Source organism: Ixodes scapularis, unplaced genomic scaffold (assembly GCF_016920785.2).
Source record: "Ixodes scapularis isolate PalLabHiFi unplaced genomic scaffold, ASM1692078v2 PGA_scaffold4__175_contigs__length_147842914, whole genome shotgun sequence".
NCBI classification, from domain to species: domain Eukaryota; kingdom Metazoa; phylum Arthropoda; class Arachnida; order Ixodida; family Ixodidae; genus Ixodes; species Ixodes scapularis.
Genome location: NW_024609879.1, coordinates 34,231,400 through 34,250,110, shown reverse-complemented (window position 1 = coordinate 34,250,110; position 18,711 = coordinate 34,231,400). Strand labels below are relative to the sequence as shown.

The window sequence follows — 18,711 nt, the reverse complement described above, 5'->3', positions numbered from 1 at the left end:
GACTCCGGCCGAAACGTCGAAGATTCAGTCGTCTGTTGCTGCTGTTTACACCAAGGGTTTTTTCTTCTCAGTTTTATATATGTATATATATATATATGGCTACTTATTTGTATTTGACCTTGGTATTTGTGGGGGCTCAAAGACTTGTTTGCAAGTTTGTGCTTCAAAGTGCAGCTTTAGTATGAACATGTAAAAAGATACCAGTGTTCCAATCTAAGCTGATAAAACGTTACAATCTATGGACCTGTTACGCTTTCCGTGTATTCAAAATGCAATTTATATTGTCAAATATTTTATATATTCGCTGCCCATTAGTTTGTTGTTTGCGCATCTCTAAGTTAACATTTCATGTTAAAGTAAATAAAGGTCTAAACATTTTCAACTATTTTAAAAATGTTTGAACTTGTTTTATACTTTTATGGCAATATAAATATAATTAGTTGCGATGTGATCATCAATAGTCAAGCTAGCGGCCGGCACTACTCAGGCCAAGAAATAAGCAAACTCGCATGCATTAAACTTATACACAATATTTATTTTTCTCCCCGCTAGATTTCACTTACATTCAAATAATCCGCATAGTTTCTTTCTTGCTTTGATAATAGTTTAATTATCTAGTTTTCTTTTACTAGAAACCGTGTGAGACTATATTTCGCTGCGGCCAACTCATGTTCCATAAGAATCATAATTATTTCTTATATGTTTTGTACAATATAATTCTAGAAGTAATTCAAATGACGAAGAATATAGTTCCTATATCATATTATGTTTAGTGGACTCCGCACGGCGCACAACAATCGAAGACTAAGTAGAACGGGTAACACAGGAGACGCAGTTAAATTTTTTATTGCAAATAAACTCCGGAGTAAAAAAACAGCATTCCACACCATCATGGCCAACTCACCACGTGTCCACATAACATATCTCTTTGCTATGTAGAAGGACCGATGCTCGGCTTACACACCGCTCAGTTCCTTCTTTTTTGATCGTGTAAGCCTCTAAGGGTTTCCTAGTCATCTGATCTCCCCCCGTTGGAGCCATCGTGACGTGATGGAAGCTGGGTTGGCATCCACAATCTGCACAATGAAGCAGCAGCTTCATTTGCCGCTTTATTGCACAGTTTGTGGATGCCAGCCCGACTTCCATCACGTCAGGATTGCTGGGATGGGGGGAGAGGGGAGGTGCGATGACAAGGAAAATTTTAGAGACCCACACGATCAAAAATTGCGGGACTGGGCAATATGTAAGCCAAACATCGGTCCTACATAGCAAAGAGATCTGTCATCTGGACATATGCTAAATTGGTCATGATGGTGTGGAATGCTGTTGTTTAATTCGGTGTTTATTTTGAATATAATCTTCAGCTGAAACTAAGCGCTTATTCTGCTTCCCCCTTCGTCTTCGTTTCTTGTGGGCTGTGTCGAATCTACTCAGCATAAAGCAACTAGCCCGCATCGTCACCCTAGTTCATATACAGTAGTGAACAAAAAGATATGACATTTCGTTTTTCTTTAAAGAACTATTTCTCGACGTCTAGTTGATTGATTCATATTTAAGTAAGCATCAGTCTACACTCTATAAGTACGTTAATGTAGTGTTCCATTAGAATTTTTACATCTGCATCACAGTTCGAAGAAACGTTACCCACATAAAACCGAAATGTCATAACTTTTTGTTCACTACTGCATATGTTCGTATATGTTTCGTTAACATACTCATATATTTTACTTGTTTTCTTACCCTGTGACGAGCATCGCTGCGTCGCACAAGGCGCTCCTGTATTTCTTAGCAAACTGGGGTAATGTTGTGCGAACTGCGGCATAGACCTTGGATGGATTTGAAACTGAAATATATCGCAGAAAATCTGACCCCTAAAAATAATAGAAGGCACAATTAGATTTCACTCACACTGCTTTAAAATGTAAGAAATATGGCCAACAAATGAAACCCACCGGGTCCTTAGTTATATTTACGATGAGCAGTTGCACTTTTGGGTTGCTTGCGTTTGAATATCTGATGTTCGCCTTAAACAAAAAGGACAGGTATAACTCTATAATTTTATTTAAAAACTGAACAGAAATATTTATTTAGCATAAATCTTTTTGTTAATCTTGAAATATCAGTCACAAGCGACCACTGGACCCGCATACCTAGTATACACAGTGTGTTTCGCTTGGTAAGGCACCAAGGAATCGATAAACATGTTTGCCCTTTTCGGTTTAACTTTCACTAACTCCGGTAGGTTAGTAAATCAAAGTGTTCACATTTATTGTTTCTAGTCAATAACTGAGTCCTCAGAGTACCTTGCTTTTCTTCCAAAGCGATTCATCGTTCAAACTCCTGCAGAGGTCGGAGACGTGGGCGGTTTGTTTAGAACTAGACTCTCGCGTTTTAAGCGCCTATAAATGTTCCCAGTACTGGCAGTAGAAAGATAAAAAATAAAAAAATAATGTGCCAGACACAATCTATAGTCTATGTTTTTATAACTCAATTATAATGAATAAAGTTTTAAAAACTTTCGCTGTCATATGGGCAATGAGAATATCACAACATTTTTGTGCTGACAAGTCATTACCCTTTTCGGTTTCACTGAAAAAATACCCATCAAGACTACCATAGTGATGCATAGAGCTATAGCAATTGAACTGATCAATATAAACTAGGGTTCACAATATCATACCTGAGTAAAGTGAGCGAAAAAAAGAAAACATTAATGCCGTCGTCGCCTAAACATTGGTAAGCGGTGTACAATCTGCGGCAATGTGAGCTGACCCAATTCAGTGCTTGCCGAATTAGACAAAGTCCTCTCTAGGGTGCCACCGGCATACGGACTTCAACATTGCAAGAATAGAGCGGATGGTTGTTCATTCGAATATACCTTAATTGACATAATATGGGAACCCCGCATGACTTTTGTTCCGCCCCAAACTGAACGACACCGGGAAGCTGATTTGGTAGCACTATGCTCATTGTGCTGAATCATACATTGACTCTCAGGTAGAAAACTTGAATGGGAACGCAAATTGAAAAATAATAATCTTAATAAAAAAATTGGAAAATAAATCGAAACGCAGAGTACATACCGTTGCCAAAGAAGTCGCGAGATATGTTACAAGCTGTGTATCGTTATCAAAGTTTTTGTAAAAGCGCTTGTCGACGACAATCAGTGTTTCAATCAAAAATGGGTCTGGAACTTGTACTTGTTTCGGGGTGCCTGTAAAAGTAAACTTTGAAATTAGTTCTACCAAATGTTGTCTACACGATTGTCACTCCTAAAGTGCAAACTGCAGATAGTGAAATTGGGCCAGACAAGTCAGTTTGAAGTAAGTCAGTCTGTGAAAAAAAAAAAAAATAAAGGCACAGCGCAATTTTATTTTCTACTACGCTTGGCGCTGCTTCGATTCCTGGAAGACTAAAATATGTTAAATTGCATCACTAAGTTTAGAAAGATAAATGTGTAAACTAAGTGCTCAGAAAGCTGGTAGCAGTTTTAGGTGCTTTTCTTAATATTTCTATCGAGGATATAGATTCTTTTGCTCAGTTGCCTAGTAAATACATCCAGTAATTTCGATGTACTTGTTTTTGAATACGTAGAAGCGGAAAATAATATTGGGGACATCTACGTTTCAAGACTCCGAGTATACAAGATATGTAATATTTGTATTAAGTTGTTTTTTTCTCGAAACATTTGTATAAAGTTTATTTTTATGCAAAATTCTTCTTTGAATGACCCTCCTTTCGACGGAAACTGCATAATACTATTGAATTTGAAGCAACACACATTTGTATAAAACCTTCATTCCGAAGTTGGTAGCATGGTAAGTAGTGTACGCGAAATTAAAACAAAAATCAAGTCTTCGTTTAAGCTCTTTAATGGGACAGCGGCATGCAGATATATAGGAATATATCAATGATAAAAATTGCTTTACATTGTTTAGCTTTTTTAGATAATGATAGACTCTAATTTAACATACCTCAAGCACATTTAGACTCCATTAAGTGTGCAACATTCTAAGTCCTAGACAGTCATTTAATTACTTCATAAAATTAACTTACTTAAATTACGTCCATTCAATCGCTCTTCCAGTTGAATGTTCCTTGTTTCTGCAAAATGCGGAGAATTAAAAAACAAAAAATGAACCCTAGATGGTTACAACAAATTACTAAGGCGTGGAACTTTATAGATTAACCTACCGATTAATGAAATATTGTTCTAATCCCGAATATTCTTTTCGAACTGGTTAATCGGTTAAGTTATGAAAAACATCAGAAGTATAAATTGAACGCTTTCAATACGCGGACGTGGTCAAGTGCACCAGTAGCAAGGCAAACTTTACGTGAAGTTTTGTACTAAAGTAAATGGTACAGGCGAGATTCGTAACTTTGATCAAGGGGAGAAGGCTAACGTGACCCAGGCACTTCAACGCCGCGCGAGTGTGGACAACCAAAGGAGCTCGCTATTGCCGGAGAAATATCAACCAACCTCTGAATTTGCGGCTGAATTAAGCTGTGAGTATAGTTGCCATTTTACTCTTTCCAACAACACGTCAAAGTTGATCTAAAGTCCACAATCGTTCATTGCACTGTTTATCGCATATTCAGCAAAGGTTAAGCGAAAATGTAATTTTTTTTTTTTCTTTCATCAATATTCACGGCGATAAAGAAAACAATTCATCGACAAAAATTATCTGAATGAAGGGTGGTGATTAATCTGGTCGAACTTTTAAACGACGCCCGGTCCTATAAATGACTGAATGTTCGATTAAGTGCTTGGAGCTTTGTGCTTTCCGTCTCGTTTTCCCTAGCTCATGGGTTAAAATGCCAGTAATGAATGAGCTTGCAGGCACACTTGTTTTAGTTTCAATATGCGATAGAGCACTACTATTCAGGTATTTATCATTCACATGTTTTATATTCTTTTCGACGACATTTATGCGGATAGAGATAATATAAAATATTAGGCATGTATTATTTAGTATCACAGTCACACAGATGTTATATTATCGATTAAGACTGGAGAAACGCAAATGCATTTATGTTATCAAAAGTTGCTGCTTTGCGAAAAGTAAGTATTTGCACAACAGCTTTGGAAAACGCCTGGTCTAGTGCTTTTTTGTCAACCCAGGCTTTGTAAGTTAATAAGGCGGGGGGGGGGGGGGGGGGGGGGGCACCGTGGAAATGTATAGACGAAAGGCAGGTTTGAATTTATTTTGCATTTTAATCTTAAATATTTTGACTGTTCGGTTTTTTGTTTCGACTTTATTTGCCTTTAAGGCTGAGCCACACGTAAGCGATTTAGCGAGCGACAAGACGAGCGACGAGATTCAGCGATGAGGCACGGAGATTTCTCACTGTCGCTTGTCGCGGGGCTCAATTTCTGGATTTCTAGCAAACGTCGTTCATCGCCTTGGTCACTTGCTCCCGTTGCTTTCATGTGGTTTGCCTTGTCACGCGATTGACCGAGCGATAGCGAAGGGGGTCACCGTCGTTTGTCTCGTCGCTTGCCAAATAGCTTACATGCGGTGTACACTTTATACTCTTCGCATGTGTAAAGTGACCCCAACAATAAGTATACGCAAAATGCATACCGAAAGTGCTCTTTTCTCTTGAAATGATCCGAATATTTTTATAGTACATTTTGCTTACCTGCCCATTTTTATCTGGTTGTGTAAAACGGTTTGTGCAGTTGAATATGAAGATGTATGAAAAGTTACTCGTTCCTTCAGGTCTGCCTCAATGATATGTTCTTGGGCCGCTGCTACTAATCTTCTATATTAGTAACATGACTGAAAGATGTTTAGGGGATATCAAAATCGAAACTTTTTCCCGATGGTGCTGTCGGTGGTGTTTTCGAAAGTACCAGAGAAACATTAAATGTCCGGAACATTGCTTAGATAAACAGCCTCGTTTCTATTTTTATTGCCTGGCTCGAAGGTCACGCGATAGCTCGACCTGGTGATAGCCCGGCGCTGCGCAGCTCGAATTCTTTTAGTTTAGGCACAGTGAGCCCAGTGTATTTTGCAGCCTGTGTGACTCCGACACCAAAGTGAGTAGGAGGGCTAGTTGGCTCATAATTTTTAAAAAAATAATAGCTCCGAAAACACGAACAAGAATGAAGACGAAGTGAACAAACACAAGGCGCTCTGTGCTTGTCCACTTCGTCTTCGCCCTTGTCTGTGTTTTAAGTTCTATTACTTTTTTAATGGCCGTGACTCGTTTGGCTCCACTACAACGGAAATACATCTTTAGAGATATAGACATAAGATGCTCGAAAGAAAATAAATTATCGTGTACAGCCGTTGACAAGCTGGTGGGACGAACGGCAAACGGAAATCAACAAAAATACTTGTGTATATGTTAACACAGCTCGAAACAAAGTACCAGCACTGTTAACCTATATTGCTGTGGGAGGCCGTTAGAACATTGACAGGAGTACAAGTACCTATAGTATGGGACGATTCGAGAAGCTAGGCCGAGAAAGAGAAAGGTGGGGGAGGAGGAAAGGGACGCAACGCTGACCGCGGGGAGGAGAAAACCTCCCCTTATCACCAGCGTTGCGTCCGCTTCCTTCTCAACCCCCTGCCTTTCCCCCGCCCTACGTTCTTAACCTGGAATATACTACAGGCGTTTTTCGTTAATCAAATCTAATCTGGAATTTACACATCAAAATGTTTCCAATAAATTGCTAAAGCAAGGTTTGGGCACGTAGACGGCAGTTAGATTTTCCAGACCAGCACATAACACCATATAAGTGACTGATATTACCAAACATTGGATATAGAAGCCCAGATTCAGAACTATTCACAGAACAAAATATTTAAGAAATAGAACACACAAAGTAAAGCTCTCCGATTTTTCTTTGATCGCTATCGATCCACAGACTTTGTCTCCGTAATAAAGTCCGATGGGAACCTTCTGCACATAAGTACCAGTATAAGGTTGAGCACAATAAAGATAAACTTCTACAAGGTTATTACTTTATTGACGTTCACAAATATGTTGCATACACACACTTCAAAAACCCAACTAAACAAAATATTTTTTTTTGCTTCGTATCGATTTAATACTGACTCGGTTAAAATATTGGTTTGATATGTCGATCATTCCAACTGGGCAACCACGAATGCTGTAAATAATCAAAATATCTGTGTTTTTTTATAACTTTTTTACGCTTAGCTGTGCTTGTTCTTTTAAAGATGCCTACTCACCTGCTTTGCTCTCTCAATTTGCAGTATGGTAATATATATAAACTAAATAAGTATGATTGGTATATTCAACGTCGGCTTCTTGAGCTATGTCCAGAGTAGTCATTCCTGTACTAGAATAAGTGAAATGCTGAATAGCTTCGAAAAATATGACCTCACAGCATACCGCTGAAAATAATCGAATGCCATATTTTTTCTGAACGTGCTACGCTATTAAGAAAACCAATTATTCATGTAGCTGAAGCACTCAGCTCTCCTGCGAAAACTGATGAGTCTATTTTTTAGACGTTGCGGTGACATGAGAGACGCGTCAGAAGAGAAATAAGCTGATTTCTTATCACACATTATGCGACTGGATAAAAAATATAATAATATTATAATATTATTCTTATTTAGGTGTCCAAAAACAACCAAGATGGTCTTCACTTTCGAACCATAGTCAACAGGTAATAGAAAAAAAAAATCATTAAAAAAGAAGGGAGTTTTACCAAGCAACAAATAAAACGAATTAAGACGCAGATAAGTGCTCATTCAATTGGCTGTGGGACAATGCGACTGATAAAGAAATGTCCAGGGTGGTTAAGTGGTGGTTTTATACCTTGGCAGGAACCGAGAAAACGGTGACGTTTTACACCGCGAGTGCACATAAAAACTGACACAATGTCTCGTTACACGCAAAGGAACATAAAGATTAACTTTCCCCAGAGGCTGTGCACAATAATTGCCCCATTCATAAGTTCATGCAGAAATACAAAGTCAGGAACAGTTCTTCTGGGAGACAAAAGTTGAAGTGAATTTTTTTTGAAATATATATTAACAGTTATAAAGTGGCGCTCAAAGAATCTATCACACACAATTTGAATAACAATTTTCTGAATGTTTTGTATGTTCATAGCCTGCGCTTTAGATATCGAATTTCATGTGACAGACGGAAATTAAAGTAGTGATCTCGCTAAATAATTGAAATGCACATAAAGGAGTGTGGTTTTATAAATCCTTAATCAATCGAGATACTATTCATAGTATTTTAATGGCATTGCACACGATAAAAGATACCTGGTTTCTAAAAGCTTAACCACTATCAACAGAGACGCCAATATCTTTTATCATTGATCCCTGCTCTATTGGTATTCCCCGTCACGATTATATGCAAAACAAACAACAGTATGCCGTCGGCCAATGGTAACACCTTTGTTGTTTGGGGGTTGAGAGACAGTTGATTTAGCTTACACCATCAGTGAATTAAAGACACCATTTTGTAGTATATTACAGTCTACAACAGTTCGAAGGGGCATGAATAACGTAATATCATCAGCAGAAAGTAGCAGGTTATAATTATTTACAAAATACATTATATTACTAATAGATATCCATATCAAGAGGGGCTCATTATTTATCCCTGAGTAACACCCGATGTCGAACGAAATAAGTCGCAGAGACTGTTAGCGACTCCAACGGTGTTCGAAACTTTAGGACCTAATGACAATTCATGACTAATTCGTTCGTACACTTTCGACATATGAAAATATATTGTATATACCTGTCTTCTATTTAAAAAAGGCGCAGCATAATCTAAAAAAGTACACAATACAGACTCCACATACCGGCCACTTACGATTTTCTGACGAAAATAAAGAAGTGTTTGCGAACGTATAACAAGCTAAAAAACTTGAAAAACCCGAAAGTAAAACAGTGGACGATAATTTGTAACAACGAAGGCATTACCACTCCTTAAATAGGTAATTTAAAAGATTTTTCGCAAAACGAACGATTGCATGTACTCCAATTTGATATTAACCCTATCCCTTTTTGGTGCAAAACGTGGCATATAACGCTAAATTTTAGCAAGTATAAATTTATGCAAATCTCTCCCTGCCACGCTAACTTACCCACATATCGCCTTGATAGTAGCTCGCTAGAATTTATCGAATTATACAAGTATTTAGGTGTTCATTTTACTTAGAATCTTAGCTTGCAAATTCACAAACATTTCATTACTAACAAAGCTGACCGTATTCTATGGTACTTAAAATGTAACTTTCACTCGGGTACTACTCCTATTAAGCTATTGTTCTACAAAACAGTTGTGCGTTCAAACTAGAATATGCTTCATCGATTTGGGACCCTGGCGTCGGAATTCTTGTTAACCAGTTGGAAAGTATTCAAAATAACTTAGCCCAATTTATATACTCTAACTACCAACGAGCTGTTAGAGTATCCTCAAGGAAATCTAACCTAGGTATTTCATCCCTTGTATCACGACGCAAAAATGCACGACTTTACTGATTTCATAAACTTTTTCGTTACACCACTTTACGTGGTTAGCTGTTAAGTCCACCTTCTTATAAATCGTCACGGGTGGATCACCTACATAAAGTAGGGGTTATTTTATGCGAAACTAATCTGTATTTTTTTTTCACCCCACGCACCTCTAATGAGTGGAACCGCCTTCCCTCTCTAACAGCCAATGTTAGTAAATTCGAGTTGTCTCAACTTGCTTTGCAGAATAACCTCAATGATTTCATGTGACAGTACGAATATAAGTCAGATAACGTTTATACATTTTGTGGTATATATATGTGTGTGTAGGATAGCAGACTAGATATTTTTCAAGTGCCTGAGTCGTTTGTATTCATTGTTTTTTTTAGATTTCCTTTTGTATTGCTTCCCCCATTTTTAACCCATGCTTACTTCTTGTTATTAGCTCTACCGCTCCCCTCTATAATGATTGACTTTGAGGGTATGAATAAAGACATAAATAAATAAATTATTAAAAAGGTGCCCGAACCAGGAACATTTCACAAATATGTTTGAAAGTAGGATTTTAAAGTTCGTTGCATCCTTTGACAACAAAACTCGGCATACCATCAGCACCACTCGAAACCTTTTGTTTCTGTTTCCAAAACCACTTCGCGGATTTCACCAAAATTAACGCACAAAACAAAGACAAGCATTGCAGTAGGGCGAAGGCTCGGTCGAGTTGGTTTTACATATCGCAGATTAAAAACAGCGCGAACAAGACGAGGACAAGCTTAGGAACGCTCTGTCTGTCTACGTCTCTTCTTGTCCTTCGTGTTGTTGGTGCAGTTTTTAATCTTTCATGAGTCAAAAAGTCATGAGAGTTTATAATATTGTCCCCAGGCTGAAACACCTGGTAGCCAACAGACAAATACTTGCTAAAATAAGCAGCGAAAATATTTGCAACATCACCAGGTGATGAATGATAAGGGGGAGCGTTGTCTGACTCATCGCGCAAGCAGATACTTCGACTAGCATCACGTGTATGCTGCTTCCCAAACTGGCAAAAAGAATTGTAGGTCGACGGTTCAGACCTTTTCTTAAGACGTTTATTACGTTTGAAGAGTTGTTTAGATAAGGAACGATATTTACTAAACTTTGCATACAAGAGAGCAATCCGGTTTTACAGTGAAGATATCTAAGACTCGTTGGTCGCGTTCTTTCGTGTCCGTCGACAAAACAGTACCAGATAAAATATTCGAACCTGAGGACCCAAGCACATTCCGGATAGGATTCAAGGCCGAACCTTCAATGCGAGACAAGGGAAACTTCAGCCGAAATAAGGACACCACCGTCTAGAACTAAAAAAATTGCGTCTGGGATTCCCTTACATAGCCACGTTTCAGACAAACAGATGATATTGTGTTCTGCATTCATTAAATTGTATACGAACTGGTTCGTTTTTGTAGAAGGCCTCGCACATTTTGATCAAATACTCCAATCTTGTCCAACATTTTCTCAGTCTACCGGAGGAACAGAAGGAACACGATATCCCAGTCATGTAATCCCAAAAACTGATGAAAGGTGTTGCCCTCTGGCCACACGTCACCCCTTTTGGAAAAAAAAAATCGAAACCGACTTTCCCTTTGAAAAGGGCTTGATCAGCGCGTGAACATCGGCGACACTCGTCTCAGGATGAAGCCGAGACACGAACAGGGCCAGATGGCATGGGGGACGCCATCTGGCCCTGTTCGTGGGTGACAGCTTACTTCTTCGCCGGGGTCTGACCGGTGTGCAACCCTCATCTCTAGTGTTCTGAGGCGAAGTACTGGCTTGATTCGCAAACGGCAAATCCGGGTTCACGCCAGGATTCGGACGGGTGACCCCGCTGTGTGGAAATTTCCTCGAGGATGGCACAGCCGCTGGGTTGGGTACGGACGTCGATGTAGCGGGCGACTGTGATGCGACGGAAGCATACAGAGGCGATGAGAGCGACAGGGGTGACGGGAGCTGCACCCTTCCACGACGTTTCTGCGTAGTTGGAGAACCTCGAAGCGAAGATTGTGTTTCTCTGTCCTAAGGCTATTCACTTTTGCAGTTAATACATCCAGTTTGCCCGACGTCCACTGAAAAGGTTGTTGCGACGAGGACATTATTCAGTCCAATTTTCGCTGACCCGTCGAGCCGCCCGGAGGACGGGACCGTGACACCGGTATAAACGTTTGTGATGTTATTCTTGGGCGACATGCTGTTTATTCGTGTGCAGCCCGAGAACTTAAACGTGCTTTTTCCCGCCTTCCACGTAAATGCTGTATTCGATGTTTAAGTATTTGGAGTGAAAACGTCGATTTGGGGGGGGGGGGGGGGGGGGCAATCAGCCGACCAGAAGAGAAATTGCTGTTTCCCGTAGAAGCGGAGAGCGTATGAGGAACAGGCGTCTTATTGTGGAGTACTATCAGACGCGACTTTCGTCGTCAGCTTCATTCTGCCTTGGGTTGGCAAAGGCATGATAGCGCTTTTTAGACGAGGACAAATGAAAGAAAGACAAGACAGACACGAGCGCTGACTGCAACTATTTAATCAAAGTGGGAATGAGGCATATATACACTCTTCGATCCTAATAATCAGCCAACCTCAGGCCTTTTTCGAATCATTCTGCCGAGTGGATTCGAAAAATGATTCAAAAATTATGATTACTGGAGGCTAACGGTGGCGTTCAAAATGTTTTTAGGCCCGTAATGTGATGTACATGGCACAATAATTCACATGTTGATTGCATTATAAATGCTTCCTTTCCATAACTGGGCATAATCGCTAGAATTACGCGCGATTTTATTACGTCATCCTCTGTATTCCGGTACTCGTTTTGGCTAATACAAAACAAATCAGAAATTTTATTATGTCTCAATTACTATTGGCCGCCCGAACAAAAAGAAAAAAGAGAAGGGTCAGGAGCGTTTATTTCGCATTTTACGAACGTCAGATTTGTTATACATTTTACTACGAATATCATAGATTCATTGGCAAACGAAGTGGGACTACTTCGATCTCTCGGCGCTGTGACACAGCTTTTCTTTTTTTTTTTTTTTTTTATAAATGTCTGCAAGGGATAATTGAATTTCCTAATCTAACGTTATCTTTTAACATTCGTGTTTTGAAATGAGCTTTTCGAAGCTCTGCGACCTTTGATTAGAATCAAGGTATCGAAACTAGCCTCATATCTCGCATTCAAGTCTTTTATAATAACCGTGGTGTAGCAGAGTTTGTTATTGTTGACCCATGTTTTATTGCGTTTAAATCATTCTTTACTAATACCTAATACACAAGCTGTGCATTATTACCGCGGCTTCGGCTGTTCACGATCACATAACATAAATAAATTATTAAATGAATAAAGTAAATAATTAATGGTGTCTTTTGGTGACAAACATTGAAACCTGCCTTTCTTATGTACAGGCTGGAGTCCGTTAGCGAAACGACTGTATTGAAACGCTTACGCAATTGAGACTTACAGTTAAATGCTCGAGACACACGTTGCCATTCAATTGGAGGCACACAAGAAAACACACCAGTGCAGTGATATATTTTGTACATCTTGATCATTCTTAAAACAACAAAATGTACATGAAGGGACATTTTCTGTTTCATATATCTGGTGCTTAGTACGTCAAATATATACTAATTTCAGTGGGTCGACGTACTCTATTATACCGGGAGCTAGAATAGTTTTAAGTGAAGTGCTTAGCAATGCGAACAATATTTTTAACCAGTATTGGCATGTTTTTTAGCCAGTTTTATTGAGTGAGTGTCAGACTCGTACCGTCCGCATTACAAGTAATCAAATTACTTGAAATTGATTACTTTTTGAAGTAATTTTGTAATCAGTTGATTACTTTTATTAGGCAGTAATCACAAGAGTAATCTGATTACCTTGTGAAGTAATAAAATAACTTGTAACCGTTACAATTTATCCACGGGACCCCTCCCCCCTCCCGGCACACGCCTTTTTTTATAAAATAACAAAAATAATTTTTTTTTTTTTTCGAACGGAAATAAGAAAGATTGTGCGGAGGTGTAGGAAACAAGGTAAATTTCTTTCTGTGTAAAGTTTCTGTGGAATGTCCGGTTTTTTTTTGTTTTTTTTTTTTTTCAAGCTGGGACTGGGAGTGGGAAGCCCCAGGGAAGCCACAGTGCGTGACAAAGGCCATTCAGGGCGAAGTTTGAGGAAGCAGAATGTAGCTTTTTGAGTCCTTCGTTCAAACTAGCCCCCTCACGCAAACACACAGAAATTAAAAAAAATAAAAAAAAATCCTGCTAATCCTACTCGCAGCCCGTAGGAGAACCAGAACCGAAGAATGCCTAAAGCTGATGCAAAATATAACAAAGGCAGTTGAAGTATTTCCCCATTTCCCCTACGTGGTCTTAGTGACAAGCAATGTTTCGAGTTGAGAAGTGGTCGGGGCGATCTCTTCCGCTAATGGATACTGCACATGATCCGTTTCAAATCCTGGAGCTGCTGCTCTTTTGTATAACATGCGAGCTCATCCACATGTGAATAATAAAATGAGCGACGCAAACTTTGAGCGACAACCCTTGCTCAAGCTTAACAAGATCTATAGTCGGTTACAAGTCAAGAAGGTAGCGGCAAAAGCCCCTCAAAGGGAATCTTGTATTCCTCCGCCACCAATCACGTCCCGTTGTTTCCGTGACGTCACGACCTGCCCGAACCAATCTTGTTCTGGCAAATGAATATTTTCAACATGGCTGCCGGGCAGATTTTCTACGACTCGAGTATCTTGCAGCAATTATTCTGTTTTTAATGCGGTTTTTCACTTACCCGAGCATACGTCGCTAAGTCGTAACCGCGTCCACTTTTATTCGCAATAGGTTCTGCGCGACAGCGTGAGAATCCAGCGATAGCATTGCCATCGAAAATTTCGATGCGGGAGTAAGGCCTAGCATCGTACATACGTCGAACGCCGTCTGCTTCTGTGCCTCGGGTTGCGCCTCAACATCGTGAAGGCATCGGCTTTTCTTCGCAGTGGTTTCCGTGGAGCGACGTTAAAATGCAGCGGTCACCAAACTCTTCTTTATAAGTGTAGTGGGCTGTGCGGGAGGGGCATAAGTGAACCGCGAACACAGTAAGTGTCTTTACCCAATTTCGACCGTACCTTTGCTGGCGTTAATAAATAGTCTGTCTACTGAAATGACGCTTTCGAAGCAGTATGCATTCATCTTTGAAACGTGGCGTCCTTTTCAAGTTTCCGCGTCGCAATCGGCTGCACGGTAATCTATGATTGCGATAGTACCCGCGGGTACACCCTCGTTCGCAATAATGAGCTGTTACATACAGGTGGCACACAAATGATAAAGCCAGTGATGCGTATGTTACAAACATTCAATTGATATTGTTTTGGACGTTAAGAGGCTGATGTCTTCTTTTGGAAGAAATACCAGAGATTTTGAGAGAAGCAGATTCGGTTCTCTCAAATGCTTCCGAACATTCTGCTTGCTCTCGAGGCGCTCTCAGTCGTATGTTTATGCTTCGAAACCCGGGTACGTGACGCCTGTACCTCCACTCGCTTTGCGTCGCGGCCTGAGGTATTACCGGTAAACACGCACCAATTTTTCCAATTTACTTAAGAAGGAAAATGTGTCCACAATACTGGATAGCAGCGTTGGTTTAATAATTTGTAAAAGATGAAAAGTATGGTCAATAAAAATTAATTTCAAGGGCAGCTTCCTGCTTCATGAATTGTGGCTTTCTTATATGCGAAATATTTGTTTAAATCAAGAATTGAAAACATACCGAATACTCTTGATCTTGGTCCGAATGCAGGTGGCAGAATGATTTGTCTTTATATAACAATAAAATCAACAATGTTTGAATCAAGCAGCAGCTCAAACCGCCTAATTGCATTTCTGATGTATGTTTATCTCTGGATCATACCGTAGCCGCGAACGAGCTCTTCAGAATCTGCCATCGTCTTTCTGGTCTACCTTGGCAAAGACAGACTCGTGTAAAATCATTGAGCTTCTTGGAGGCAACCTTGCAGTCCTCATTGTCAGAGCCTCCATGGAACCATTGGAAAGAAGGGTCCCTGTTGTTTCATCGACACGTTTCATCAACTTTTTACAACTCGTTTCATTGATACTGCCACACTGTGCTGTGAAGTTTCATCGACACAAAAATTTCACGCTGTAGGAACATTTTGTTGTGCGTTTATGACTGAAGCACATATTAAACTATCCGACCGACCCAGTTCACGACGCTTTGCGGCGACAGTCTCCAGCAGTTCATTAGAAAGATGTGGACCCACCCAGCCCACCCGTACATGCCGCTTCGCAGCAGCGTGTAAGGGTGGTCGTGCCCCCGTGCATGTACCCGTACCCTTGCTCACCAACTAAGCAGCGCACCCCTAACCAAACCAAGATCTTGTCGACGAAACATAGCAAGATATGTCGATGCTCGTTATTGTTATTCTCAGAGTGGCCTCGGACGTGTGGATGGCCACTAACGTCCAGTTTATGCTTCGAAACAGGTCACTGGCAGTTAGAGTTAGCTGCCCGCAGCGCTGATGCTCGTTATTGTTATTCTCAGAGTGGCCTCGGACGTGTGGATGGCCACTAACGTCCAGTTTATGCTTCGAAACAGGTCACTGGCAGTTAGAGTTAGCTGCCCGCAGCGCTGATGCACGTTATTGTTATTCTCAGAGTGGCCTCGGACGTGTGGATGGCCACTAACGTCCAGTTTATGCTTCGAAACAGGTCACTGGCAGTTAGAGTTAGCTGCCCGCAGCGCTGATGCACGTTATTGTTATTCTCAGAGTGGCCTCGGACGTGTGGATGGCCACTAACGTCCAGTTTATGCTTCGAAACAGGTCACTGGCAGTTAGAGTTAGCTGCCCGCAGCGCTGATGCACGTTATTGTTATTCTCAGAGTGGCCTCGGACGTGTGGATGGCCACTGACGTCCAGTTTATGCTTCGAAACAGGTCACTGGCAGTTAGAGTTAGCTGCCCGCAGCGCTGATGCACGTTATTGTTATTCTCAGAGTGGCCTCGGACGTGTGGATGGCCACTGCCGTCCAGTTTATGCTTCGAAACAGGTCACTGGCAGTTAGAGTTAGCTGCCCGCAGCGCTGATGCACGTTATTGTTTTTCTCAGAGTGGCCTCGGTCGTGTGGATGGCCACTGACGTCCAGTTTATGCTTCGAAACAGGTCACTGGCAGTTAGAGTTAGCTGCCCGCAGCGCTGATGCACGTTATTGTTATTCTCAGAGTGGCCTCGGTCGTGTGGATGGCCACTGACGTCCAGTTTATGCTTCGAAACAGGTCACTGGCAGTTAGAGTTAGCTGCCCGCAGCGCTGATGCACGTTATTGTTATTCTCAGAGTGGCCTCGGACGTGTGGATGGCCACTGACGTCCAGTTTATGCTTCGAAACAGGTCACTGGCAGTTAGAGTTAGCTGCCCGCAGCGCTGATGCACGTTATTGTTATTCTCAGAGTGGCCTCGGTCGTGTGGATGGCCACTGGCGTCCAGTTTATGCTTCGAAACAGGTCATTGGCAGTTAGAGTTAGCTGCCCGCAGCGCTGATGCACATTATTGTTATTCTCAGAGTGGCCTCGGTCGTGTGGATGGCCACTGACGTCCAGTTTATGCTTCGAAACAGGTCACTGGCAGTTAGAGTTAGCTGCCCGCAGCGCTGATGCACGTTATTGTTATTCTCAGAGTGGCCTCGGTCGTGTGGATGGCCACTGACGTCCAGTTTATGCTTCGAAACAGGTCACTGGCAGTTAGAGTTAGCTGCCCGCAGCGCTGATGCACGTTATTGTTATTCTCAGAGTGGCCTCGGTCATGTGAATGGCCACTGACGTCCAGTTTATGCTTCGAAACAGGTCATTGGCATTAAGAGTTAGCTTCCCACAGTGCTGGCTCACATTATTGTTGTTTTCAGAGGGGCCTCGGTCATGTGAATGACCATAGGCGTTCCCTTTAGACTTAGAAACAGAGTACTGGTACTGCGATTTCGCTCTCCACTGTGCTAACACACGGCTTTGTTATTCCCAGAAGCCTGTCATGTAAATGGCCACAGACGTCCCATTTATGCTTTAAAGCAGAGCACTGGCAGTGATATGTTGTGTCGTTTTTCTTAGACAAAAAAGAGCTTATTTGCAATCAAAATTCCATTTGCTGCGTAGCAAAGATCTTTAGACAGCGGGAAGGGTCAATATGGCATCTGATGTCTTTGCCGTAGATGGGCTGCAAACTTTTGTTTTCGTGAAGTTGAAATCTATACTAATGATTTATGGCACAGTGCAATGTATAGACCAGCTTAGACATTATCGCAACAAAAATAAAAAGTTTGTCTGGTGGCTGCATATCGAAATGCTATTCGGCAACGAGCAGAGAAGCATGACAACATGAGACACGGGAGGTTAGTGGTGGTCAAGAACAACAATCCGATCTTAAATCAAATAAGTGGTCCTTAAAAGGACCGTTTTGTGTTCCGAGATGTTCCACGCTTTCTCCATAATGGTGGCCTTAAGCTTCGTCAAGGGGCTCGACACCAGACAGGTCACTCTCGGATGGGGTGTCCTCTCCATCCAGCTGGATGACGATGGGCTGGATGTGGGCACTTGTGGCACCGCCTCGTCGGAACGTTGCTTCAATGTCAATAACGTGCCTGACAGCATTAATCCAGTTGTCAGTGGTGACCTTGTCAACTTCTTCGTTGAGGAGTCTCCCCACGTCGACAATCTTGAACATCGTGTTTCGGGCAGCAACGCCGTTCTTGATCTGCGCCCATATCAGTTCAATGGGGTTGAACTCGCAGTGATACGGTGGGAGCCTGACCACAGTGCAGCCAGCTGTCTCGGCAGCAGTGTCCACACGATACTTTAGGTGCTGTGGCTTCACCAAGGCCACAATGTCGAGCAGCTGCTTCTTCACCATCTTGGGGTCCCATGAAATTTTCTTAGACGTCAGCCACTGTCGGATGTCGTCCTTCCGGGAACTCGTCGTCGGCACTGCTTCCAACCGCCGTGAATGGTAAGAAGCGTTGTCCATGACGATAACGCTTCCTGTCGGCAGTTTGTCGAGGACACCGTCGAACCACTTTTCGAAGCGGGCGCCATCCATCTCCTCGTGGTAATCACCGGTTTTTTGTCCACGGAACACGTCCAGGCAGCCGTCGACGAAGCCTTCATCGCTGCCGATGTGGGTGACAATAAGACGCTGGCCCTTCCCCGATGGCTGCTTGAGGCCA

At 41.6% G+C, this 18,711-nt stretch overlaps 1 protein-coding gene across 1 annotated transcript in view; it reads right to left on the bottom strand.

Annotated features, from left to right (window-relative positions):
- LOC115324942 (venom metalloproteinase antarease-like TtrivMP_A) overlaps window positions 1–18,711 on the bottom strand; it is a 116,954-nt gene that overhangs the window by 61,979 nt on the left and 36,264 nt on the right. The window contains exons 5-8 of the mRNA XM_029985639.2: window positions 4,057–4,104; window positions 3,084–3,214; window positions 1,953–2,024; window positions 1,741–1,871 (exon numbers count right to left, since the gene is read on the bottom strand). Of these exons, the coding sequence (XP_029841499.2) occupies window positions 1,741–1,871; window positions 1,953–2,024; window positions 3,084–3,214; window positions 4,057–4,104 (382 nt within the window). The remainder of the gene's footprint in view (window positions 1–1,740; window positions 1,872–1,952; window positions 2,025–3,083; window positions 3,215–4,056; window positions 4,105–18,711) is intronic.